This window comes from Notamacropus eugenii, chromosome 5 (genome assembly GCF_028372415.1).
Source record: "Notamacropus eugenii isolate mMacEug1 chromosome 5, mMacEug1.pri_v2, whole genome shotgun sequence".
Taxonomy (NCBI): domain Eukaryota; kingdom Metazoa; phylum Chordata; class Mammalia; order Diprotodontia; family Macropodidae; genus Notamacropus; species Notamacropus eugenii.
The window spans coordinates 52152025-52175234 of NC_092876.1; the positions used below are offsets into that span (position 1 = coordinate 52152025).

General features: G+C 43.5%; 1 protein-coding gene across 3 annotated transcripts in view; it reads right to left on the reverse strand.

Annotated features, from left to right (window-relative positions):
* The window catches only part of DHRS3 (dehydrogenase/reductase 3), an 83039-nt gene that overhangs the window by 45762 nt on the left and 14067 nt on the right, over positions 1 to 23210 (reverse strand). The window contains exons 1-2 of one of the 3 annotated variants that reach the window (XM_072608916.1): positions 2487 to 3074; positions 1700 to 1953 (exon numbers count right to left, since the gene is read on the reverse strand). The exons of 1 other annotated variant lie outside the window; for it this stretch is intronic. In XM_072608916.1, the coding sequence (XP_072465017.1) occupies positions 1700 to 1894 (195 nt within the window). In that variant the 5' untranslated portion in view covers positions 1895 to 1953; positions 2487 to 3074. Of the gene's footprint in view, positions 1 to 1388; positions 1509 to 1699; positions 1954 to 2486; positions 3075 to 23210 lie in introns of those variants that run through there. One more of the 3 variants, XM_072608918.1, reaches the window with a different exon arrangement.

Below are 23210 nucleotides of genomic sequence, written 5' to 3' on the forward strand. Positions count from 1 at the left end.
CAAGTAAGAAAACGACAGCTACTGTGCAATCCTCTGGACTTGTGAGCATAGGCAGGCTGCACACCTCTATTCCCAAGCCTGATCCTGCTCTGCTTAGCTCTACCCAGGCCAGGAACTCCTGTCTGCAAAGCATTTGGGGATCTTTAAAATGAAGGCATCTTTCCAAGGATATCAAGCTGCTGAGAATAGCCCATACTTCTGGATGTTCAATGTTCAATCACTCAAGGGGTTAAAAAACACTCCAGACTATCACTTCTTTCCACCCCCTCACCCCCCATATCCCACATCCAAGGGCAAGGCAAAGCAGCTGCCCAAACCACCCAAGGAGAGGCGGGAAGTAAGGAGAGCGGGAGCTATGGAAAGCCCACCAGGGGCCAGACACTGTGACCAATGGGGCAGGCCAGTGAAGAGTTAATGAACAAATGATCTGCTCTTTCCCTGATCATTCGGGCTCCAAAGTTCAGTTCCTGGTCCCAAGCAACCTCTAAGGAATTGTAAATCTCACTGCAGTGTTTAACAAAACAAAAGCAACCTGAAATTACATGCAGGTTTGGTTTTATACAGTACATATTTACTTAATCCCCAAGGTATGCAGCTCCATGTCATGTCAGTTGACTTTGTTGGCCTTCCCTCCCCACCCCCCATAACAGTTTAAGTTCCAAACTAAATCCATGTTTTTGTTCCTCCAGTTCACATAGTTCAAATAGGATTCTTCAGACGGCTCTTCTCATTGGGTGAGTCACTCCTCCCCCCGCAAAAAACCCCCCAACAAACCCAGGAAGAGGGCACAGTCCACCAACAGCAGGGATCCCGATAGAGAATGAAAATTCCTGCTTCTTGGCCCTTCTACACAGCTACCTCTCCATTTAATTGGATAGAAGAGGGAATTCTAATTTTAAATATATATATTTTAAGAGACAGAACAAGGACTGACTAAAATTTCCCCCCTCACTACACACACACACATACACAGACACACACAGACACACACAGACACACACACACACACACACACCCCTTTATTGCTGGATTCCCAGTTGCCCTGACCTCCCTGGACATGGCTGGGTGCCCGGACCATCCAGGAGAACAGAGCAGAAGGCGCCCACAGTTGCCACACAGCCTCCCCCGCCTTCATCGGAGATTTTACATCTCCTGGCTCTCAGGTTGGGGCTTGGAATGGAGCCGCCAAGGAAAACTGAAAAGTGCCAACTTCTGAGAAGCTTCTTAGACGCTCAACCACGCACACGCCCTACAATAATCACCCCAGCTGCAGCAAAGGGGAAAATAGAAGGGGGTGGGGGTGAAGGAGAAGGAAAAAATACCTGGGAGAGGGGGGGATGTGGGAGAGGATTGGATCTAGGAGATTTCGGGGTGGGAGAGCTACTCACTCAAGGCCACAGAAGTGAACAGACAGCTCAGGACCTGCCAGACAGTTGAGATCTCAGGGGAAATTTACAAGGTGAAATTGACTAGGTCAGCATTCTCATTTTCGGGGGAGTGAGGAGGGCTGATTACTCCCCCAAAACACAGGACGGAGAGGGAGACTTTAGCTCTTGTCAGTAGCAGGTGCGATATCCCCTTTCTTCCCCTTCTGTTCCCCATCCTCTACCCTAAAATTCTCCAGTACTCTCGATCCGCACCCCCACCTCCCCAGCCCAGCCTCTAACCCCTCTCGGCGGCCCCGGCGGCCCGCGCTCACCTTTCTCGCTCCGCGTTCGGCAAACTCCCGAGCGAGGTGGCGCCCGATGCCTCTTCCCCCGCCGGTGATAAGGACGCTCTCCCGGGACAGGTCCCGCAGCTTGGCGGGCAGCACCAGACACACAGCCGCTTTCACCACCAAATAGATCAGCTGCAGCGGGAACACCAGCAGCGCGCCCAGCCATTTCCAAACCATCCTCCGAGGGGGTGGGGGACGTTGGCGGGGGGAGGGGGGGAGACACCCCCAGTGCAAAACTACACACCCGCAATCCAAAACCAAAAAGAGAAGCAAATAATAAATAAGTCGGGTGGGGGCGACGTGTGCGTGGGAGTGGTGGTGAGAAAGAGAACCCCACCTGGTCCCCTGTAAAAATTCAAAGTAGCGGGTGTCGGGGGCAAAGAGATGACTCCTGCTTAGGTAGGGAAAAGGCACTTCAGAAAGTTGGGACAGCAGGAGGGGGGGTGGGAGGCGGGGAGCAGGAGGTGGAAACGTTGAAGGCAAGAAGCTTCTTGCCTCAGCTGTCGTTTCCGTTGGGGATTTCTCAGGTAATGTTTACTGGCTGACAGATATGGAGAGTTTAGGAAGGGGAGGGGGGGAAGCACCAACCACACGCGCGCACGCAGCCACAGCCTCTCAAGTCTCAAAGTACAGGTCTTAAAAAAAAAAAAACCCAAACAAACAAAAAGCAGAATCCAGCCCCCCCCGAAAGGGAAGGTGGGGGGGGAAGTGGCTGAGGTTTCACCCAATTTCAGCCGGCGAACGCCTCCCGACTCATTGCTATTCTTACGCGCAGGAAATTGCTTAAATGAGATCTGACTGCCAGCACTTTGCAGGAGAAGTGGGGGGTCCCGGTGTCAGTTTCTCTATGTGCGTCGCTCACTCCCCCTCGCTCTCTCTCTGGCTCCCGGGGGCTAGCCTAGCAAAGGGGCTGCTGCCGCTGGATTCAGCCTCCCTCCCTCGCCCCGCGCTCTCTCTCTCTTCCTGGAGCATTTATTGCTGTCTCTCTTTTTTCCGCCCCCAACTTGTAGTCCTCGGGTTCCGAGAGCGAACAAGATGCACCCCCTGTCAGCCCTGCCTCGTAGGCAGTCTCTCCATTGCCTGCTTCCCCGGCAGCACACAGATGGAGGGTTTTTTTTTTTTATACCCCATTAAGTCTGATTGACAGTTAAAGTGTTCGGGAGATTTCACTACTGTTTCTCTGAGTGGCTGACTGTGGTCTCCCCTCCCCCTCCCCCCACCAGCTTGGCCCGCGCTATCTCGGGGCGCGCGCCCCCGTGCACCCGCGCGCGCGCGCCCCTCCACTCACACGTACACGCACACACGCACACTCACTCTCACTCTCCGGGCGTTGCGTTTTGCAAGCTGGGACTTGCAGTGTGTGCATGCCCCTTAGGACTCGCCTGTGTAACCCGAGCACGTTGTAACTGAGAGCTGGGGCCAGCCCCTCTCCCTCCCTAAGACCTTCCTCCAATCCTGGGGAGTCAGCTACCCAAGCTGGGGCGAAAGGTTACGCACCCAGAAAGATACTCCACCCCAAGTCTGGAGCAGGAGACCGGGGTTACTCGGAGGCACTTCGTTCTAACCGTCTGCCCACAATGTTTATCCCAGGTCGTCTAGCCAGAGGACCACAGATTTAGAGCCGGGAGGGAAACTTGGAGGTCCACAGAGGTCCGGGAGCCGCCTCCTCAGACCTAGGACTAGCTAGCACAACCTCAGAGCCCTCCAGAAAAGGGTAGAATTTCGCCACGTCTGCAGTTCACCTTGAGCATATTCGTCCATAGGTCTGACCCAATTCCCTCGTGCTTCCAGCTGTGCTTCCAACTTTGCTCCCCAATTGGACTGTAGTCTCTTGGGGGCGTTTTCAAGAACTTTATCAGGTAGTGGAAAAAGCTGAATTTGGAGTAAGAACTGAAGTCCAGTTCTGGTACTCTCTGAGCCTCGATAGTTCCTTCTGCAAAACGAAGGGCTTGGACTAAGAACCTCTAAGGTCTGTTTCAGCTAACAATCCTGGACCCCGGGACCCTGTCCCAGGACTCCAAATACCCGTTCTCCCCTCCCCACCTCCCCCCCCCATCGAGTTTATTGGGGCACATATTCCTGATCTGTACTCCCAATGGGCCCCTTCTGTCACTGCAATAGACCCTTAAGAGCAAATGCTAGGACATTTTTAAAAAACGTTCCATGTTCTACACAAGTCTGGTTTCCTCTGCTTAGATCTCTCCGTGGCCGGAACCATCGCGATGCACACTCCCTGTGCCCTCTCACCACCCCCAAATAAAGTTTCTTCTTGCCTGGGGGAGGGCTCTAGTTTGCGTTTCCTTTAAGAGGAAGTCTAGGGAGGTGACTCACTTAAAGACAGCCTTAGTAAAAGCTGCCAATCAGATTGCTTCAATTGGTCACTCTTTGAAGGGTCTTCTGTAAGCAACGGGGATTGGGGCTGCGGAGAAAGTGGAGTGATCACTCTAACATCTTATCATTTGGGGTATTATAATAATAATTGCATAACTCAGTTCCATAGTGTGGTCTTTTCCCAAGTGCTGTGTGATGGAGAGGAGTATCAATATCTAATTTTTACACGTGGGGAAGCCCCAGTCTCCGGAAAAGTTCAATAACTTGCCTCTGATCGCACATCCCCTATCAATTCCAGGACTTGAATTCAAGGTCTCCGAACACAAGATCCCCTTCATTCTCAGCAAAGATCCCACGTTTCTTTGAGGGGCTCTACACTCAAAAGGGGTTCTCAATCTTTTTTTTTACGTCATGGAGCCTTTCTCAGAATCATTTTTAAATGCATTAAATGAAACAAAGGAAATCAATTATGTTGAAATAATTATCCAAAATTACTTTTTAAAATATGTAAGTTCAAGAACTTACTATTTTTCTTTTGGAATCCAGGATTGAAACACTTTCTTAGAGGTTCAATGTAATAGAAAGAACCCTGGACCCCAAATCAGAGGATCAGAGTAAAAGGGACCTTACATGTCATCTAGCCCAACAAAAAGAAAAGCTCGTTTTACAGATGAAGAAACCAAGACCTGGAGAGGTTAGTTGATTGGGCCAAGATCATAGTGGTAATGAGTAGCTGCAATCTGAGCCTGGCTCCTTTGGCTCCAAATCCAGTACTCTTTCCACTCCCCTGCCCTTCCAGTGGAATCCCAGCATTGCCTCTTAGCAGCCTGGGTGGCCTTGGGTAAGTCACTAACATTCTCTAAGTCTCATATTTCCTGGTTTGTAAAATGAGATGGTTGGCTGGACTTGAGGTTTAAGGTAAGGAAAAGTGTGTAACAATGAGAACAATCCCAAAGTGAAACAAACTGCTTCAGGAGGTAGTGGGGTCTTGGGTCCCCCTTCTTCCCACTGTAGGTCTCCAAGAAAAGTCTGCAAGGTAGGTATTTTATACAGCCAATTCTATGGCACGTATGAATTCTGAGATTTCTTCCAGTACTGACTGGGAATGGAAGACTCTAAGGTCTCTTCCAGCTTTAAATCTTTTGAGGAACAAACATTACCATGGTTCTACTCCAAAGGGAAGATGGGAATTGGAAAGTTATCTGTCTTCTGCTTTTCCAGGGTATTGGCCAGGCTTATGGTATAGTCAGGGGTAAAGGGAAAAGCAAGAATAGAGGCGAGGTAGCGGGGGGTGGGGGGTGGGGGTATATGCTTTGGGGCTGCTGGTGGTAGTGGTGGTAGAGAGTTACTCATCCTTAAGTGACTGATTCCCTAGTCTAGAAGTGGATTTCATAGTTACCAGTGAGGCAGCACCTCTGGGTGTTCAGCCTCGCTGTATCCCTGAGGAAAGCAAATCCTATGGAAACGCAGAATGAAGAATTTCTTTGCTGTGGTCACACTCACTCAACTGAGGAGGCAATAACAATGGAAACCAAAGTCCTTGCCTGCGAGGGCCAGCCCTTGCCACCTAGGAGCAACTTGGTCTGGCCCCACCACTGGTCACATTTGAGTTAGAAAGTTTAAGAAAGTTTCAGACCCAATACAAAGCCAGTGGCTTCTCCTGCTCTTATATTAGGAAGCCGCCTAGTGGTTAGGACAGGAAACTGCTCTTTAGGGGCTCAGCCTTCTGGTGCCAGGCGAGTCCCGCCTGCCCTCTCTGCACATTCTGTGCTGCTGTGGCAGGCCCCTTCTTGTTCTGCCTTCCCCAGGGACTGGTAGAATCATGGCACCCTAGGATTCAGGGCTTTACGGTTGGGGCGCAAATGAGAAGACTAAGACTCAGAGGAGCAAGTGAGTGGCCACAGTCTCACAGATCCTAAGTATTGGGCAGAAGCAGGATTCCAAAGTCCAGGTCCTCTGACTCTGCTTTTCCTCCTGCTTTCCTGCAGATACGGCTCACTTATTAACATGATCACCTGGCTTGCTAATTGCCTATTCCTCGTCCTTTCCACCTTCAATATTATTCTAAGCAAAAACAGGGGACAGAAGGGTAATACAAGGCTGCAGCTCCAAAGTCAAGTCCATGAGCATTGATTAAGTGCCAATTATGTGCCAGGCACGGTGCCAAGAGCTGTGCAATGCCAACACAAAAGTCCCTCCTCTCAAACAGCTCACAATCTAATGGGAGAAGCAACATGGAACAACTTAGAAATAGTAGTGTGCTAACAAGACCCCCCCCCCCTTGCTCCCCTATAACCCTGCTAAATGGTGCAGAGGAAGAGCACTGGATTAGGAGTCAGAAAACCTGAGTTCAAATTCTGACTGCCAATGATTACTTGTATGACTTTGGGCAGTTCATTATTTGGGCCTCATTTTTCTCATCTGTAAAATGAGAGGGTTGAATTAGATGGCTTCAGAAGTTCTGGGGCAGCTAGGTGGTCTAGTGGATAGCATGTTGGACTTGGAGTCAGTAAGAACCTGAGTTCAAATCCTGCCTCAGATACTTACTAGCTATGTGGCAAGTCACTTAACCGCTAGTCTTAATATCCTCATCTATAAAATCAGAATAATAATGGTGTCTACCTACCAGTGTTGTTGGGAGGATCAAATGAGATAACATTCAAAATACATGTATACATACATACACATATATGTGTGTGTATGTACTGGCTATTTTTAATCTTATAAACTAGGGCTCTAGGATGTCACAGAATCATAGAGCTAGAAGGGACCTCAGTTCTAGTGTCTAGATTCCAGTATCTAATTCAGCTCTCATTTGCACATGGGGAAACTGAGACTAGAAAGGTCATCGAATAACCAGACCAAGAGCTAGAAGGAACCTCAGGAACCATCTAGTCCAACTCCCTCACTCCTCAGACAATTCAAGGAGTTAAGTGATATACTCAAGGTTACAGAGGTAGTGAACACCAGCAGGGATGATTAGAACCCAGGTCTTGTGATTTCAGAGCCAGTGTCCTCATCTCATTTTACAGGAGTCAAGATTGTGTTTCAGAGAAGCTAAAAAAAAAGCTGAGATTTGCCCAAAGCCACACAACACACCAGGACAGAGCTAAGCTCTTAGGCAGAATCACAGGGCTGGAAGGACCCTCACAGGTCACCTAGTCCAGCCCATACCTGAACAGAAATTCTCATGTCAATAAACTCCATCCTGTTTTTTGTTCCCTCTCTGCTCCTGTTTATGTCTGAGGCTGGGTAAGGGAAGAAATAACTTTGGCTTCCCTTTAATGTAGCTCTTCTGGGTTGGATGATTTGAACTCACGGAGGGGAACTCGTTCTGCTTTTACTTCCTCACTATCTTGGGCCACCCAAGGTCCCAAGATCCCTGACTCCCCCAGTTAGAATTTCTACCCATAATCCCACATGGCTTCCTTTGCTGCTGAAAGCCTTCCTCTCCTCAGAGAAGACCATCAAGACAGATGAGCACTTAACCTTTGGCTTCAAGCAGATTCCCCCCATGCATGTAGAGAGTGAGTTAATGCTCAATCAAGGAAGAAGACTGAAAGGTGAGAGGACCAGTCTCACCTACAGGAAGACTATTGCTGACCCAAGCCTCTCTCGTGAGACTGTGAGCTTCTTGAGAAGAGAGACTTTGTTGTTGTTGGCACTGCTTTTCTTTGTATCCGCATCTCTTAGCACAGTACAGGCCATTAATAAATACTTATTGACTTGACTTGAGAGCTGCAGCTTTGTGGTATCTTTCTGTCCCCTCCATACTGGCTACCCCCTATTAGTATATAGATACTAGGTAAAAAATGAAAATTGAGGGTGGACTTAGAACTATTCCTTTTAGATCAAGTCCAATTCCTAACATGTACAAATTTTACAGAAAATGGAGACCCAGAGAGGCCACGGTGACTTGCGTGAGGTTGTACAGGTGGGAAGCGGCAGAGCTTGGACAGGAAGTTAGGTCCTCTGACTCTAAATGTGAGTTACTGCAGCCCTCCTAGGAGACCACTTCTTAGAGGACTGCTCTTTTCTGGGCACAATATTTTAGGAAGGACATTGACCAACTGGAGGATAGCCAGGGAAGGGTCAACTAGGAGTCTGTGTCATATGAGGATTAGTTGGAGGAACTAGAAGAGACTTGGAATAGAGGGCTTTCATGTGGAACAGGAACCAGATTTGTCTAGCAGCAATGGGAGAAAGATGTACAAAAGCAGCTTTCATGGAACAAATACTGGATTTGGAGACAACGGTTTGAATAATGGGGTTGCCCGTTCACTCACTGGGCAAGTCATGAACCCTTCCCTGAGCTTCAGTTTCCTTCTCTGTAAAACAACGTGAATAATTCTTGTACTACCTGCTTCACAGAGTTGTGAGAAAATACTCTATAAACTTTAGGTCACCAATGTAACATTGTCAAGAAATTTATATGAAATGTGGCATTTTTCAGGGATATAGTTTAAACTCATTCTAGTTTTGCTTAGACTTGAATAATTCATGATCATTCCTCGTAAGTAGAACTAAGCATGGATTCCAAATTAAAGATGGAGCCAAAACAAAACATTTTATCGATCAGTTCATGTATATGGTTAACATCAAGCTATATAGCTCCAATAAAAAACACACTCAACATCTTCATCTCATTGAATCCCCTAATGATACAAAAATATCCATATAGTTCAATAAGTGCAAAATTATTAATGTATACCAAAGAAAAGGAGAGATTAATGATTTGGGGCTTGAAGATAGAAGTCGCATTGAATCAGTAGATGAGGGTAATACTTACAGATACCTTGGTCTTCTCCAGGTAAGACACATCAAGAATAAACATATTAAATAATCATTTTCTGTTAAGATGTCTACCTGAAGTCAGGCTGCCCAGCTCCCACATATTTACCCCAGCAAAACACTATAGTTCACAAAAGACTGAATAACGGTCAAGAAAACCAATGAGGAACTTCAATTATTTTGTTCTCCCCAAACTGTATAAAAACTCAGCCAGAAACCCAAAGGCCACGGTCCTCCAGTACTGAAAGTGACACAGCCACCAGAGATGGGACACTTGTAGATTGCAAGGATCTTTGTGTAGAGGGAAGGAGAGGGGGGCTTCCCTGATAAAGCCTTGGGGTGCTCAGAAGCCCCAGATTGGGGACCTTGGGACTCCCAGGGAATGGCTGGGACTCAGTGGACTCAGACTTGGATACTCTTAGACTCTCCCCAGCACTCTGAAATAAGATTCCATAGAGGACTCTGAAAATCCAGAACTTGGAACCTCAAAGAGATGGGGTCTCTAGTCTTGGGAGATGGGAGTGAGTACAAGAATTAGGGAGAAAAGAGTGAGACCAAGCTCTTGAAGAAGTAGAACAGGTAGCTAAGAAGGGAAAGTGGTAAACTTTGCTCAAGAAATGGACTCATTAAAAACTAAAATATACCAAATAAAAATCAATGACTCCATGAGACACTGAGACATAATAGAACAAAATCAAAAGATGAAAAAAACAGAAGAAACTGAAATGTATCATATATACATACATATGTATATATACATATATATACATATGTATGTATATATGTATGTATGTATGTATGTATATATATATATATATATATATATATATATATATATATATATATATATATATATATATATGATTTACACACACACAAATACATTTCAGTTTCTTTTATTTTTTTCAATTGGGCTCCCTGAAAAACATGATTAAAAAAAAGGAGTCTCCACCAGTGGTAGGGAACCTTTGGCATTGAGGTCACATGTGGCCCTCTAGGTTCTCAACTGTGGTCTTTTGACCAAATCCTTGCCACACTTGAGGACCTAGAAAGTCACACATGACCTCAAGGCTGTAGGTTCCTCAACTATGCTCTGGACACTTTTTTCAAGAGATAAATGAAAACTGCCCGGATCTATCAGAACCACAGGGCAAAGTAAAGAAAAAAATACATTGATCATCTTCTGTAAAGAAGATGTAAGAAAGAAACTGTAAGGTGAAAAGTCCTAGGTACAGTATAGCCAAAATTGAGAACTTCCATATCAGAGAAACATGACTGCAAACATGCAGAAAGATGCAGTTCAAGTACCAAGAAACTACCATCACAATCGCAGAAGACCTGGATGCTTCTGCTGTAATTGAGAGGAGATCTTGGAATACAATATTTCAAAAGGCAGAAGATAAAGGCTTACAACCAAAAATAATTTATCCTGGAAAGCTGAATATAATACTTTAGGGGGGAAATGAGGCTTTGATGGAAGAGGACTTTTGAGCATTGCTAATGAAAAGACCAAAGCTGAGCAGGAACTATAAAATACCAACAACAACAAAAAAAAGGCTCTGGATAAATCTATAAAGGTAATTTTATTTGAACATTTGGAAGGTGATATTATGATGTGGTGCCAACATTTTAATAGGGGGAGAGGAAACAAGTGTCCTTTCTGAAACATACTGTGTTCAAAGGGTATTAAGGAAGTTGAATAAGAAAATAAAGGTCCTAGGAGGTAGAGGTTCTTTTCTGAAGGTCTAAATAGTGGGAAGAAAAGGGAGAGTAAAAGGAGAAATGTGTGTGTTCATCCTTCATTGTTGAAGAAGACCACGGCATCAGAGAAATGATGACATGACTTGCACCTGACTTTGTTTTGAGTGAGGGAGGGCTGTGCAGGTCACCAGCCTCACTTATCCTCCAGAGCCATCTGAAACCAGTGACCAGATATTCATCAGGATGACTGGAGATGACCCAGGATGAGGCAATTGGGGTTAAGTGACTTGCCCAAGGTCACACTTGTGAGTGTCAGGTGTCTGAGGTAAAATTTGAACTCAGGTCCTCCTGACTCTTGCACTGGTGCTGTATCCACTGCACCACCTAGCTGCCTCAAAAGGAGAAATACTCTTGTACAGAAAGGGGGAAGGAGTGGAACTTGTTATTTCTTCTAGTTGGTGTTCATGAGAAGAGTGCAAATACATGGAGGAAAGTGTAGGGGATACCCTGGGATAGCATTTAAACATACTCTTATCCAAAATAGACAAAAGGATGGCTGAATGCATACATATGCAAACAGTGTGGTGTAGAAGTACATTAAACTGCCCATTAATTGGGGAATGACTGAACAAGGTGTGGTATATAAATGTAATGGAATACTATTGTGCTAGAAGAAATGATGAACAGTTGGACTTCAGAAAAACCTGGAAAGACTTATATGAACTGATGCTGAGTGAAATGAGCAGAACCAGGACAACATTGTACACAGTAACAGCCACAGTGTGTGAGGACTGTTTCTGATAGACTAAGACCTTCACAGCAATGCAAGGACCTAAAACATTCCCAAAGGACTCGAAGCAAAATGTCATCCACATCCAGATAAGGAACTACAGAATCAGAATGCAGAATGAAGCAGACTCTTCTCGTGTGTTATGTTTTGGTTTGATTTGGTTTTACTCATGGTTTCTTCTGTTCGTTTTCATTTCACTAATGTGAAAATGTGTTTAATAAGAGTGTATGTGTAGAACCCATATAAGATTGCATGCCATCTTGGGGAGAAAGGGAGGAGGGAGGGGGAGAAAATTTAAGACTTATGGAAGTGATGGTTGAAAACTGAAAACAAATTAGTTAAATTAAAGAGATAGGGAATCTCAAGAGATGGGAGGGAAAACATTTGGAATTCAAAAAATTTTTTAAATGAATGTTTAAAACTTTTTTACATGTAATTGGGAAATATTTAATGAAATAAATAAAAACATATTAAAAAAAGAAATATATTAAACTCTACAGAAAAAAGTGACAAAGGTTAAGAGAAAGGATAGTACTGGGGAGGGAATAGGCACAAAAAAAACCCCTTTCTAATCTTTAAGGGGAAATTAAAATGGAGGAAAAATAAAGAAAATGAAGTAGCATGTAGAGGAGTACTTCACTGTGTTATAAGAAATTATAAAAGAGAAGATTGACAAGAATCTGTGTAGTATAAAATGATGCAGAGTGAAGTGAGTATAATCAGGAAAATATGTCATAGGACAGCCACATTGTAAAGAAAAACAACTTTGAAAGACTTAAGAATTTTGATCAGAGCAATGACCAAACGTCTCTAGAGGACGGTGAAGTGTTACTCACTTCTTGATGGAGGTAATGGATATGGTGAGCACGTTTTTTGACATGGTCATTATGTGGGTTTGCTTTGTTTGATGATGGATTTTGCTGCAAATTTTTTTTTTAAAGTGAAAACTCACTGGCTATGTTGAGGCATGCTGAAATTCTGAAAACAAAGCCAAATGGGAAAAATATGTTTAAAACATTTAACAACTACATAATACTACTCCTAATGTATACCTTCAGGACCATAAAATGGGCCCTATGGAAACTACTCTAACAAAAACCCATGTGATATTAATGAAATACTAAGCTATTCACTGAAGGCAACCATATGAAGATGAATACTTCCTCACCCAAAAGGAAGAAAAAGATTGATGGGTATTCTTAGAGAACATGATAAACAGGTATAAAACCCACAGAAACACTTTTGAAACAAGCAGAAATCACTTCACCAAGTATCAGCAAAGGGTGATAAGACCACTGAATCTGTCAAATGTAACTGAAAGTGGTTTTTGTCCAGATGGAGACTGTAAAATGGCTTTAATCCAAGACTGGAGTCAAAAGGGCCTCCATGGGTGACATCTGCATGAACTCAGCAACATATTGACAAAGATGCATGAAACAAATGACTGGTTCATGTGGTTTTCATGTGGGAAATGGAGGGGATTATGATGGCAATTTAAGACCAGGTCATCACCAACATAAATTGCAGAAGGCTTATCCTTATGGAGTCCAGATAGTAATCAATGTAGATTATGCATGAAAACGGTAGAAATTGTGCAACACATCACTGTTGGCTGTAAAAACTTAGCAACTACTGCATGTTTAGCATGACATGACCCGGTGGCTAGTACTGCACATCTGAGGCCTGTTATCTCTCATGTGCTACCTGATGACAAATCCCCATACTACAAAACACAGACCTCCAAATATCTTAGAGAAATATCTTAGAGGACCAATAAACTATACTGAAGCTGGAGCACTATCATAGACCAAACCATGAACTTAATCATGATTTGTAGAAATTTTAAGAGCAATTTTGTTGAGTTGTTTTTCAGTTGTATCCTACTCTTCGTGGGGTTTTCTAGGCAAAGATATCAGACTGTTTTGCCATTTCCTTCTCTGGCTCATTTTACACATGGGGAAACTGAGGTAAACAGCGTGAAGTACCCAAGGTCACACAGCTGGTGGAAGAGGAATCTGAAGCCGAATTAATGTTGTCATAACAAATACATCTCTAAGCTAAATGGAACAGAAAGTTTTTAAGGTATGAAGACTGAATAGAGGTCAGAATCATGTGGGAACAGGATGAATCGTTGTTTTCTCTGTTGTCTCATCTGCTGTTAGAGATGTACCAAGGGGACTTTCATGGAGTCTACTTTTTCCAGTTACAAAGCAATGTTATTTTATCCACCTTCACAGTAGTCAGTAGGACATAATGATAGCAGGATAGCAACTTGTCCCAGGACCAATTCTATCTGAACCCCATTGAAAAAGATGAAAACAATTACAATCACACTTGGCAATGTATCTGGGATGTAGCTGGCTCAGAAACATAAAATTTTGAAGTTGGCCAAAAAGCTTGAAGATATTAAAAAATATAGGGATGCCAAGAAGACCTCCCCCCGCCCCAGCTCTTATTGTCAACTTTAGTAATGTCTTCTGGGTGTTTGGATCATAAACTTGAAAGTGTACTTTTTTTTTTTGAACCCAAAGCTCTTAATCTCTGCTCCAGAACTGGATGTTTCCCTCATCCTTAGATACAATGAATGGCTTTGAGCTAAAATATACCCATGACACCAAAACTACAGTCTACTACTCCCTCTGGTGTCCTTGGGCCCCTCTATGGACTTCTGAGATTCTGAGACTTGAATCATGGTATTTAGCTAGGAAATGTTGGCTTTGATTGGTGGTCCTGTATCACCTCTGACCTCTCTGTGTATTTCTAATAATTATTATATCACCACCATCATGAAAGACAGCATGGTATGTAGCAGTGGTTCTCAAAGACTGATACAGGGACCTGGGGGTGCCAAAGGTCAAAACTATATTTTTAGTAATACTGAGATGTTTTAATTTAATATGGTAAATAATTTAATATAGTAAATATAGATAGATCTAATCCACATAAAACAAAAATTCTTTTGGGGAAGGTCCTTAATAATTTTTAAGAGTGTAAAGGCATGAGAGACAGGCAGGTGCCATTGTGGATAGAGCACTGGTCCTGGAGTCAAGAGAACCTGAGTTGAAATCTGGTTTCAGACATTTACTTGCTGTGTGACCCTGGGCAAACCACTTGATCCCCAATTGCCCCAATTGCCCCCCAAAACAAAACAAAACAGAGTATACAGGCAGCCTGAGACCAAAAAGCATGAGAACCACTGACATAGAGGAGGAGCACCCTTGGAGCTAGGTTCAAGACGTGCCTTGAGCACACATTAGCTGTGGGACACAGGCAAGTCACTTAACTTCTTAGTGCCCTGGGCAACTTTTTAGGACTCTGAGTTACAGATGGGCCACAGATCTACATTAGTAGAGGCAGTTTCCATACCAGGAGCTTCCCCAGTGCGATCTGGACAAATTAATAGTAATAAAGGCCTAATAATAGACTTAAAAAAAAACCTAAAAGAAAAGCTATTTAAAAGTAGCAACAAATTAGTAATAGAATGGGCTGCCTCATGAGGTAATGAGTTCCCCATTACTGAAGGGCTTCAAGCAGAGGCTGTATAACCACGTTGGGGGAATTTCTCTTCAGATTTGGATTGGACTAGCTGACCTCTGGGATTCCTTTTAGTTCTAGAATCTGAAGGTTTATGATAACTTTGTCTTTTCTGAGTACAGCAATACAAGGCAGCATTTTTCCCTTCCCACCTCAGCCAAATCCTATATATCCTCTGCTTTCTTGCTAAGTCCCTGAGGTCCCTCCCAGCTCCAAGTATGTGATGCTATGATCCTTCCTTGGGGGGCAGCAATGTTACTCCAGGGTGAACACTAGCGTTTCACATTCCCGGCTTTGGCAGTGGGCCCCACAGGCGTATGTGTTTTTTCCCCTGGAAAAGTGAAAGGAGCCTTTGTGGGTTTGATGGAAGAGGTGAGCTGAAGTCTGGAGATCTTTTTTCCATGACTAAATTTTCACCAGCAGCCTCCCCAGCAACTTGGATTGAAAGGTGTGAGAGGACCTGGCAGCCATAAGCCAGCCATCCGAGGAGGCTGGAGCCACTTTAGAAAAAAAAAGAACCAAAACAGGCCTGGAGAAATTGAGACAGTCATAATGGGCCCAGCTGATCAAGAATGTCTGGGGAGCCCCCTTCTCTCGTACTCTGCAGGAAGGGGAGAGGTCTTCATGATCAGTCTGTGAAAGTCTGGGGTCAGGAACAGATGTGATGGGCTCCTCAGGTCCTTCTGGCTTCTACAGTTCTCTGGTCCATGACAAGCCACACAGATGGGCAGGGAGGGCAAGGTCAGTGTTTGTCACAGGCTACCTTGCCTATCATAAGGTTGGAGGGATAAGAAGCGGCAGTGGCTTGGCTTAGTGGGGAACAAGTTTCTCAGGGCTGTGCACCACAAATCAGAAAATAAAAAAGCTAAAAATTTTTCCTTAGGATGATTTTTCAGCCCTGCCTCCTAACACCTTTACCATAGTTCTTCCTAGACATAACTTAGCTTCTCTCAAAGATTTCAAAAGTGCTTGGAGATCTTCTCAGGCGAAGTTCTACAAAATGTACAGTTTCATTAGAAGACCCTAAAGGTGGGGAAAGATATTTGAGGAAATCACAATAATAGCTACATTGATGTAATGCTTCAAAGTTTACAAAGCACTTGATAGGTGTAACCTTACCCAAACAGGGTTGGGAAAGGGCAGCCCTGCGCATCATCTCACTTGAACCCCATGACAACTTTTTGAGGGGGGTACTGTAGATATTATCAACCCCCATTTTATGGATAAGTTGAGGCCTAGATAGGTTGAATGTTTTTTTCCCTCCATGGTCACACAATAAGTCTACAACAGAAGTTGGATTCACATGCAGGTCTCTTGACTTTGGGCCCAGCACTCTAGAACCTCTCTAGGAAAAAGAAATTACAGACTTGGGAACAGGGCAGGTTTGAGGACATCCCCAGGCTGGGTTTCTGTAATAAAAGGCTCCCCAAGCAATGGATTATGAACTGGAAATAAATATCTTGAAGGCCTATCTGGTAAATCACCAAGATGGGGGAGGAGGTTTGGTGGTACTGTGCCACCTACCCCAATTGGTCAGCTTACCCTCTCTGTACTCCACTCTACACTGGTAACCATCAGATGTATCATGGGATCATAATTTGGGAGTTGGAAGGGATCTTAAAGGTCATTATGTCTCTCTGGCCCTAGCCCTACCATTATTTTAAAAGATAAGAACACAGAAAATTTACCAGATTCAGTGGGCAGCTAGGTGGTACAGTGGATAGAGCACCAGTGCAGGAATCAGGAGGACCTGAGTTCAAATCTTACCTCAGACACTTGACACTCTCTAGCTGTGTGATCTTGGGCAAGTCACTTAACCCCAATTGCCTCATCCTGGGTCATCTCCAGTCATCCTGATGAATATCTGGTCACTAGATTCAGATGGCTCTGGAGGAGAAGTGAGGCTGGGGACCTGCACAGCCCTCCCTCACTCAAAACAAAGTCAAGCGCAAGTCATGTCATCATTTCTCTGATGGCATGGTCTTCTTTGGCAACGAAGGATGAACACACACACACATACACACACACTGGATTCAGCAGAGTTAGGAAGGGGAAAATACTACCTCGTCTTACTGTACTCTGAAAAACGAGGTTATTATGGACTCTCAGAACCTTAGAGCTAGAAAGAACCCCAAAGGTAACTGGGTCCTCCCTATCCCCCAACATTATTTTTACAGATGAGTCCCAGAGAGGTGAAGTTACTTGCCCAGAGTCACACAGCTAGCAAATGTCTAAAGCAGATTTTAAATCTAAGTCTTTTTGACTGTCTCTATCACACCCCAACTTCTCACAGGAAGGGGTTGGGGATTGTTGCTGTAACCCAGCTGGGGAGGGGATAACAAAGAAAGGCAAGGATGAAGGGGAGTAGAGATAATATAGGGCTGAGCTGAAAACCAGAGCAGTAGGGGAGAATCACAGAAGCAGATCTCAGTGGGATAGAAGGAAGAACTAAAAAATTAGGGAGATTCCTATAATGACTTAGCATTCAAGATGATAATAGCTGACATTTATATAGAATGTTGATTTGCAAAAACTCTTCACACATTATCTCATTTGATCCGCGCAAAAGTCTAGGGAGGGAGACATTGGTATAATCCCTATTTACAGATGGGGAAACTCAGGTCATGTAGCTGATAAGGGTCTGAGGCAGAATTTGAACTCAAGTCTTCCTGCCTATAAGGCCAGTACTCCATCCACTTCACCATCTAGCTGCCCACTAGAAGAACAAATAATCATAGATTTAGAGCCAGAAGGGAACTTGAAGGTCACTGAGTCCAACTCTTTCATTTTGTAGGTGAGGAACTTGAGACCCAAGAAAGGTAGCTGACTCACCTAAGGTCACACAGGTAATGAAAGGGAGAGCTAGGATTCCCACCCTGGCCCTCAGGCCAGTGGTCTTCCCCATGGGTAATCAAGGTTGACTCTCTTTGGTGACACTAAGGAGAGGACTCTTGCACTCTGGCATGAATAGGCCTTTCTGGAACTTTCCTCAAGAGCTATAATGGTAATAACCAACACTTATATAGTACATAATGATAATAACTTCATTTATAGAGTGCTTTTTGGTTTGCAAAGTATGTTCCACATGCCTTCTCATTTGATCCTCCCATGGTGAGTAAGCTGTCAGGCAGAGACCAAATGCTCACTAGTCTGGGCTGCTGGAGAGAGGGTTCTACTCTCAGGGTGAGGCTTGGATTCAATGGTCTTTAAGGTCTTTATCAACTCTGGAATCATATAATTCTATGAAACCCATTAGGCTGTAATCTATCAGTCAGCTGGTAGTGTCTGAGCACCTACTGTGTGTCAAATCACTATGAGGAAGAAACAGAAGATAGATCTTACCCTTAAGGTTCTTACAATTGAATGGAATTTTTATGGAATTTTTTAAATTTTTATTTTTTAAATGGAATAGAATTATTTAAAAAAAATTTCCTAGTTCTAAGTATTATTTGATACTTTGCATGAATAGATAGCTAGCCTCCAAACCAGGAAGATCTGAGTTTAAGTCCTGCCTTAGATAATTATTAGCAGTGTGGAAAAGTCTTCAACCTCCGTTGGCCTATCCCCTGAGTGCTCCAGGTTAAGTCGTAGAAAAGGTGCCTGTCTGCATTGGTCGAGTTCCCTATTCTAATGAAATCGGAATTCTAGTCTTTATCTCTATTTCTTGATGCGTTGTGAGAAGCACATCCATATTTGTCTGGCTGAGAGTCATGGAACAGTATAATTTCCAAAGAACTAAAAAAAAAAGTTATCACACAGAGGGCAATTGAAGGCACATGGGAAGGGTGCTATGAGGAGTAACTCATGACAAACGAGGAACTCTGAAAGATCCCATCAAAGACACGCATGATTGAAAAAGAAAACAGGCTGGTTGGGTAAGCAAAGGGAAAGATAAGAGATGTGTAGATTGTGCATTTCACTGGTAGCCCCACAGTTTCAGAAGAGAGTAAGGAAAGGGCCCAATATGTTGGGTGGATACTCTCTGACACACTTATGGGAAGATATAGGTGGAAGTTCATCACTGCAGGGAATACCCAGCTGGATGAGATCCCAGCCCCACAGTACAGTTGGAGCAGATACATATTCATGGGTATTTCAAGCTGACTAAACTCTGACCTTTTCTGAATCAGTGGAATGAGGCACCAAGGAGGCATTTTTCTTCTAGCTTCTGGCTTGAAGCCCTGACCCTCAAAAAAAAAAAAAAAAGCCACAAAAGATTGCCCATATGGCCAAAGGGCAAACTCTTAGTTCCTAGTTACTGGAAGTCCTTGTTCTCTCTTCTTGAGTCATTATGAAGGTCCCTTTAGGTGAAGCTCTCTGCTGGGCTCCAAGGGGGCAGTACCAAAAGTCAGGACCACCAGAACGTGGCATGTCTAGTTTGTCTTTGGTATACTTTTCAGCTCTCTGTGAGGTACACTGTCTCCTACTGGATACGTAGGATACTGGGCTCACTCTCTTCTTCTCCCTTCTACCCTGTGCTACAAACTTAAGGTTCTGCTTTCTTGAGATGCTCCTGAAGCCTGACTGCTTCAGTGTGGACAAGACACTTCCAAACTGGCCTGCTGTGTCATACACAGGCCCAGAAGGGTGTCCGATTCATTTATCCAATGCCAAGATATTCTTTGTGTGTCACCATCTGTCTTTACTCCAATGATTGAAGCACTTATATCCTCCCAAAGTGATGGACTTATTTCCCCCTAGTTTAACTGATTGATCAGTTCCATGGAGAAGTCTAGGTCTTCTGTGTTTACATTAATCAATATCCCCATGAACTTATTTCTCCTTATTCTCCTTGAAGACAAGAAATGTTGCCTTCTTGTTTTTCGCCTTTCACAGTGGCTTGCACCCAGTAAATGCTTACAGGTGGGTTCAGAGAAGATTCAATTTGAATCTTTCCTCTACACTCACTCCCTCTGTGACCTTGAGCAAACTGCTTAAATAAAATAGGTCTTAGTTTCCTCATCTATAAAGTGAAAGAATTGCTACCTACCCAGTAAAACTGAATTTAATACTTCAAGGGAAAAAAATGGAATTTCAATGAAATAGAGGACTTCTAAGAATTTTTGTTGAAAAGACCAGAGCTGAATAGAAAATCTGACTTTCAAATACAAGAATCAAGAGAAATATGAAAAGGTAAACGGAAAAGAGAAGCTTTAAGGAACTCATTAAAGTTGAACTGTTTACATTCCTTCACGGAAAGATGTTATTTCTAAGTCATGAGATCTTTTTCAGTATTAGGGTAATGAAAGGGAGTGTATATATGTAGGTGTGTATGGGTATATATGTGTATATTATATATGTGTAGGTATATATAGGTTCATGGGTGTATGTGTGTGTGTATATGTGTATGTGTACACATATGTGTATGTGTATGTATGTATATATAGAGTGTATATATATGTGCATATATGTGTACATATACACATGGACACAGGGTGAGCTGAATATGAAGGAAGAATACCTAAAAAAATAAAATGTACTGTTGAATGGGATATACTAGGAGTAAGAGAAAGGAAGAGGTAGGATGTAGCAAATCATCTCACAAAAAAAAGAAAGAAAGAGCTTTTACAGTGAAGGGGAAAAGGGGGAAGATGAAAGGAAATAATTGAGCCTTACTCTGATGAGATTTGGTGTAAGGAGGGAATAACACACACTTAATTGGATATGAAAATATATTTTACCCTGCAGGATGGCAAAGGGGAAGGGGATAGGAGAGGAAAGATATAGAAGGGACAACAAATTGGGGAAAGGGATAATCAAAAGCAAACACTATTGTGGGAGGATAGGTCAAGGGAGAGAATGGAATAAATGGAGAGCAGGATAGAACAGAGGGAAATGTGGTTAGTCTTTTACAACATAACTGTTATAGAAGTGCTTTGTATTGTTACACATGTATGGCCTATACGGAATTGCTTATTTTCTCAATGAAGGCAGGTGGGGAGGGAGGCAATGGAGTATAGAAAACTATTTTGCCCTACAGGAAAATAGAGGGGAAGGGGGATGGAAGAAGTGTGGGTAATAGAAGGGGGAGGACAGACTGGAGGAGGGACTGGATGGGGTGCATGTTGTTCTGGGATAGTGGGTGGGGAGAGATGGGGAGAAAATTTTGAATTCAGATTCTTATGGAAGTGAATGTTGAGAAGTGAAAAATAAATTGTATATTAAAAAAATGAAAGGATTGCACCAGATCATCTTTAATGTCTCTTCCTGATCTAAATCTATTATCATATGACCTGTCCAAGGTCACAAAGCTAGTTAGTGGTGAAGCTTAGGCTAAACTCTCATTTTGTGACTCCAAATTTAGTTCTCTTGCCTTCCTGCCACACTAAATAATGGATTTAGCACATGTTACAGAGACTGATTAATTTTAAAAGTTTCCTCATCCTTGTAGTGAACCCCATGGAGCCTGGAAGTTAAGTTTGAAGGAGGAAGAAGATGGTGCCTCCAAAGCAGAAGGAAAGAATAGCACATTTCATAGGTCTAGGAACTTCCCTTTGTCTATAGGATTCAACTTTCTCCCAACCATCTTGCATGAAACAAGAGGACATCAATAGGTCCCTGGAGGTAGTGTCCACACCAATGAGAGAGCAGATCTGTTGAATGAAACATTGAAGTGGTTTCGATGCCAAGTAGGCAAGGCCAAAAGAAGGTTTCCAATGGTTGGCATTTCCTTTTGTTCTCCTTGAAGACAGTTTCATTTTCGTCTCTGTGTTCCATTGTACAGCAGCTTGTACCAGTAAGTGCTTAATCTTTTTTTTTGTTGAATTGAATTGAATTGAACTCAGAGAGTCTGACTCCTAGTCTTGTAAGTGGGAAGAGGATGAAAACTCAGATTCAGGATCGTGTAGCCTAATCCTTCCCCTCCCTCTCTTACCAGCATTCTGGCATTTAGCAAGACTGAAAATAACCACTACCCACAAACACACGTACACTAAAGCTTTATTTGACAACTGGCTACTTTTCTCCTCCAACAGAACAGGCAGTCAGTGTTAGGAGGAAAAAGGAGTGTGCTTGAACTCAGGCAAAAAACCCTGAGTAAATGGAAAAAAAGGCTCAAGAAAGTTGAGGACCAGACGCTTCAGTGGGTCCATGTGCGGGCAGGTGCCCTGGAGAGTCAGAAATATATGAACTTGCAAGCATAACACCGTGAGCCCAGCCAAAGGCAACACGGTGAGGTTTGGGGGTGGGAGTAGTGGGGGGGAATGTGTTCCTAATAGGATGGAAATTCTTTCAGCCAGAGGGGAACAAAATAGTAGCAGGGTGCCCCAGGACAGCCCATCTGTGAAGGCAGGGTGTAAGAACCACTCATAAAACCCCACTAGTCCTTTCCAACATTGAATTCTTTACAAATGCACTGTTTTTTTTCTTAGGTAAATCAGACCTATTAGGGTAAAATAAATAAAATCCACTGAAAGTGACCCTTGTTTCTTCCTCCCCTCCAATGAGTACTTCCCCTCTGAATTCCTTTGCCTGCCCCCAGCACCTTTGTTTCAGCCCAGCCTCCCTATAGGTTGGAGTGATGAGATCCATTTGATCTCTCCTCCTTTCCTTCCTCCCTCTCTTTTTCCTCTTGCTCTATGTCTTCATCCCTCTCATTCTCTATCTTAGTCTCTGTCATGGTCTAGAAAGTTTCTCTCTCTCTCTCCTTCTTTCTTTTTTCTTTCCTCTGTCCTCCCACTCCCTCCCTAAATTCTCTTTCAGTAAAAATGAGCCCAGCATTGAGACCTGAGTGAGACAGGAGGTCAATTTGGTGTGAGTGGACACAGGTGTGGGTCATGTTTATTCTGAATATCCAGTGTCAGACAAACAAGTAGAGGAAGCCAAGAGTGAGGAACGTGGATAAAGATGCTGGCAGAGGGTTGGCATGCCAAGGAACTAACACATAGGGAGGAACCTTAGGTCTCGATTGGGGGTGGGAACTAGGGTGAGGGGACTAAACAGATCGTCCACTTTCTACCTTCAGGCTGGACCATAGTCAAAAAATTCTGGATCAGTGTGTGCCCTTCTTATCCAAATGAGCATAAGTCAACATCGCAGAGGTAGTTTTAAAAATAATAAATAAAGTGACAAGTTACAAGGGTTCTTAACCTGGGGTCTCTGAATTTCTAAAAAATATGTATTTTGATAACTGTACTTCAATACTTCAATATAATTGGTTTTCTTTGTAATCCTCTGTATTTTATTTTATGCATTTAAAAACATTCTTCTGAGAAGGAAGGCATAGGCTTTACCACACACTGCCTACTGGGTCCAGAACACACAAAAGGTTAAGCACCTCTGGTCCAGAGGAAATAGAATCAACTTAACTTCTCTTTTCTATTATTTTAAAAGAAAACACTGCAGAGC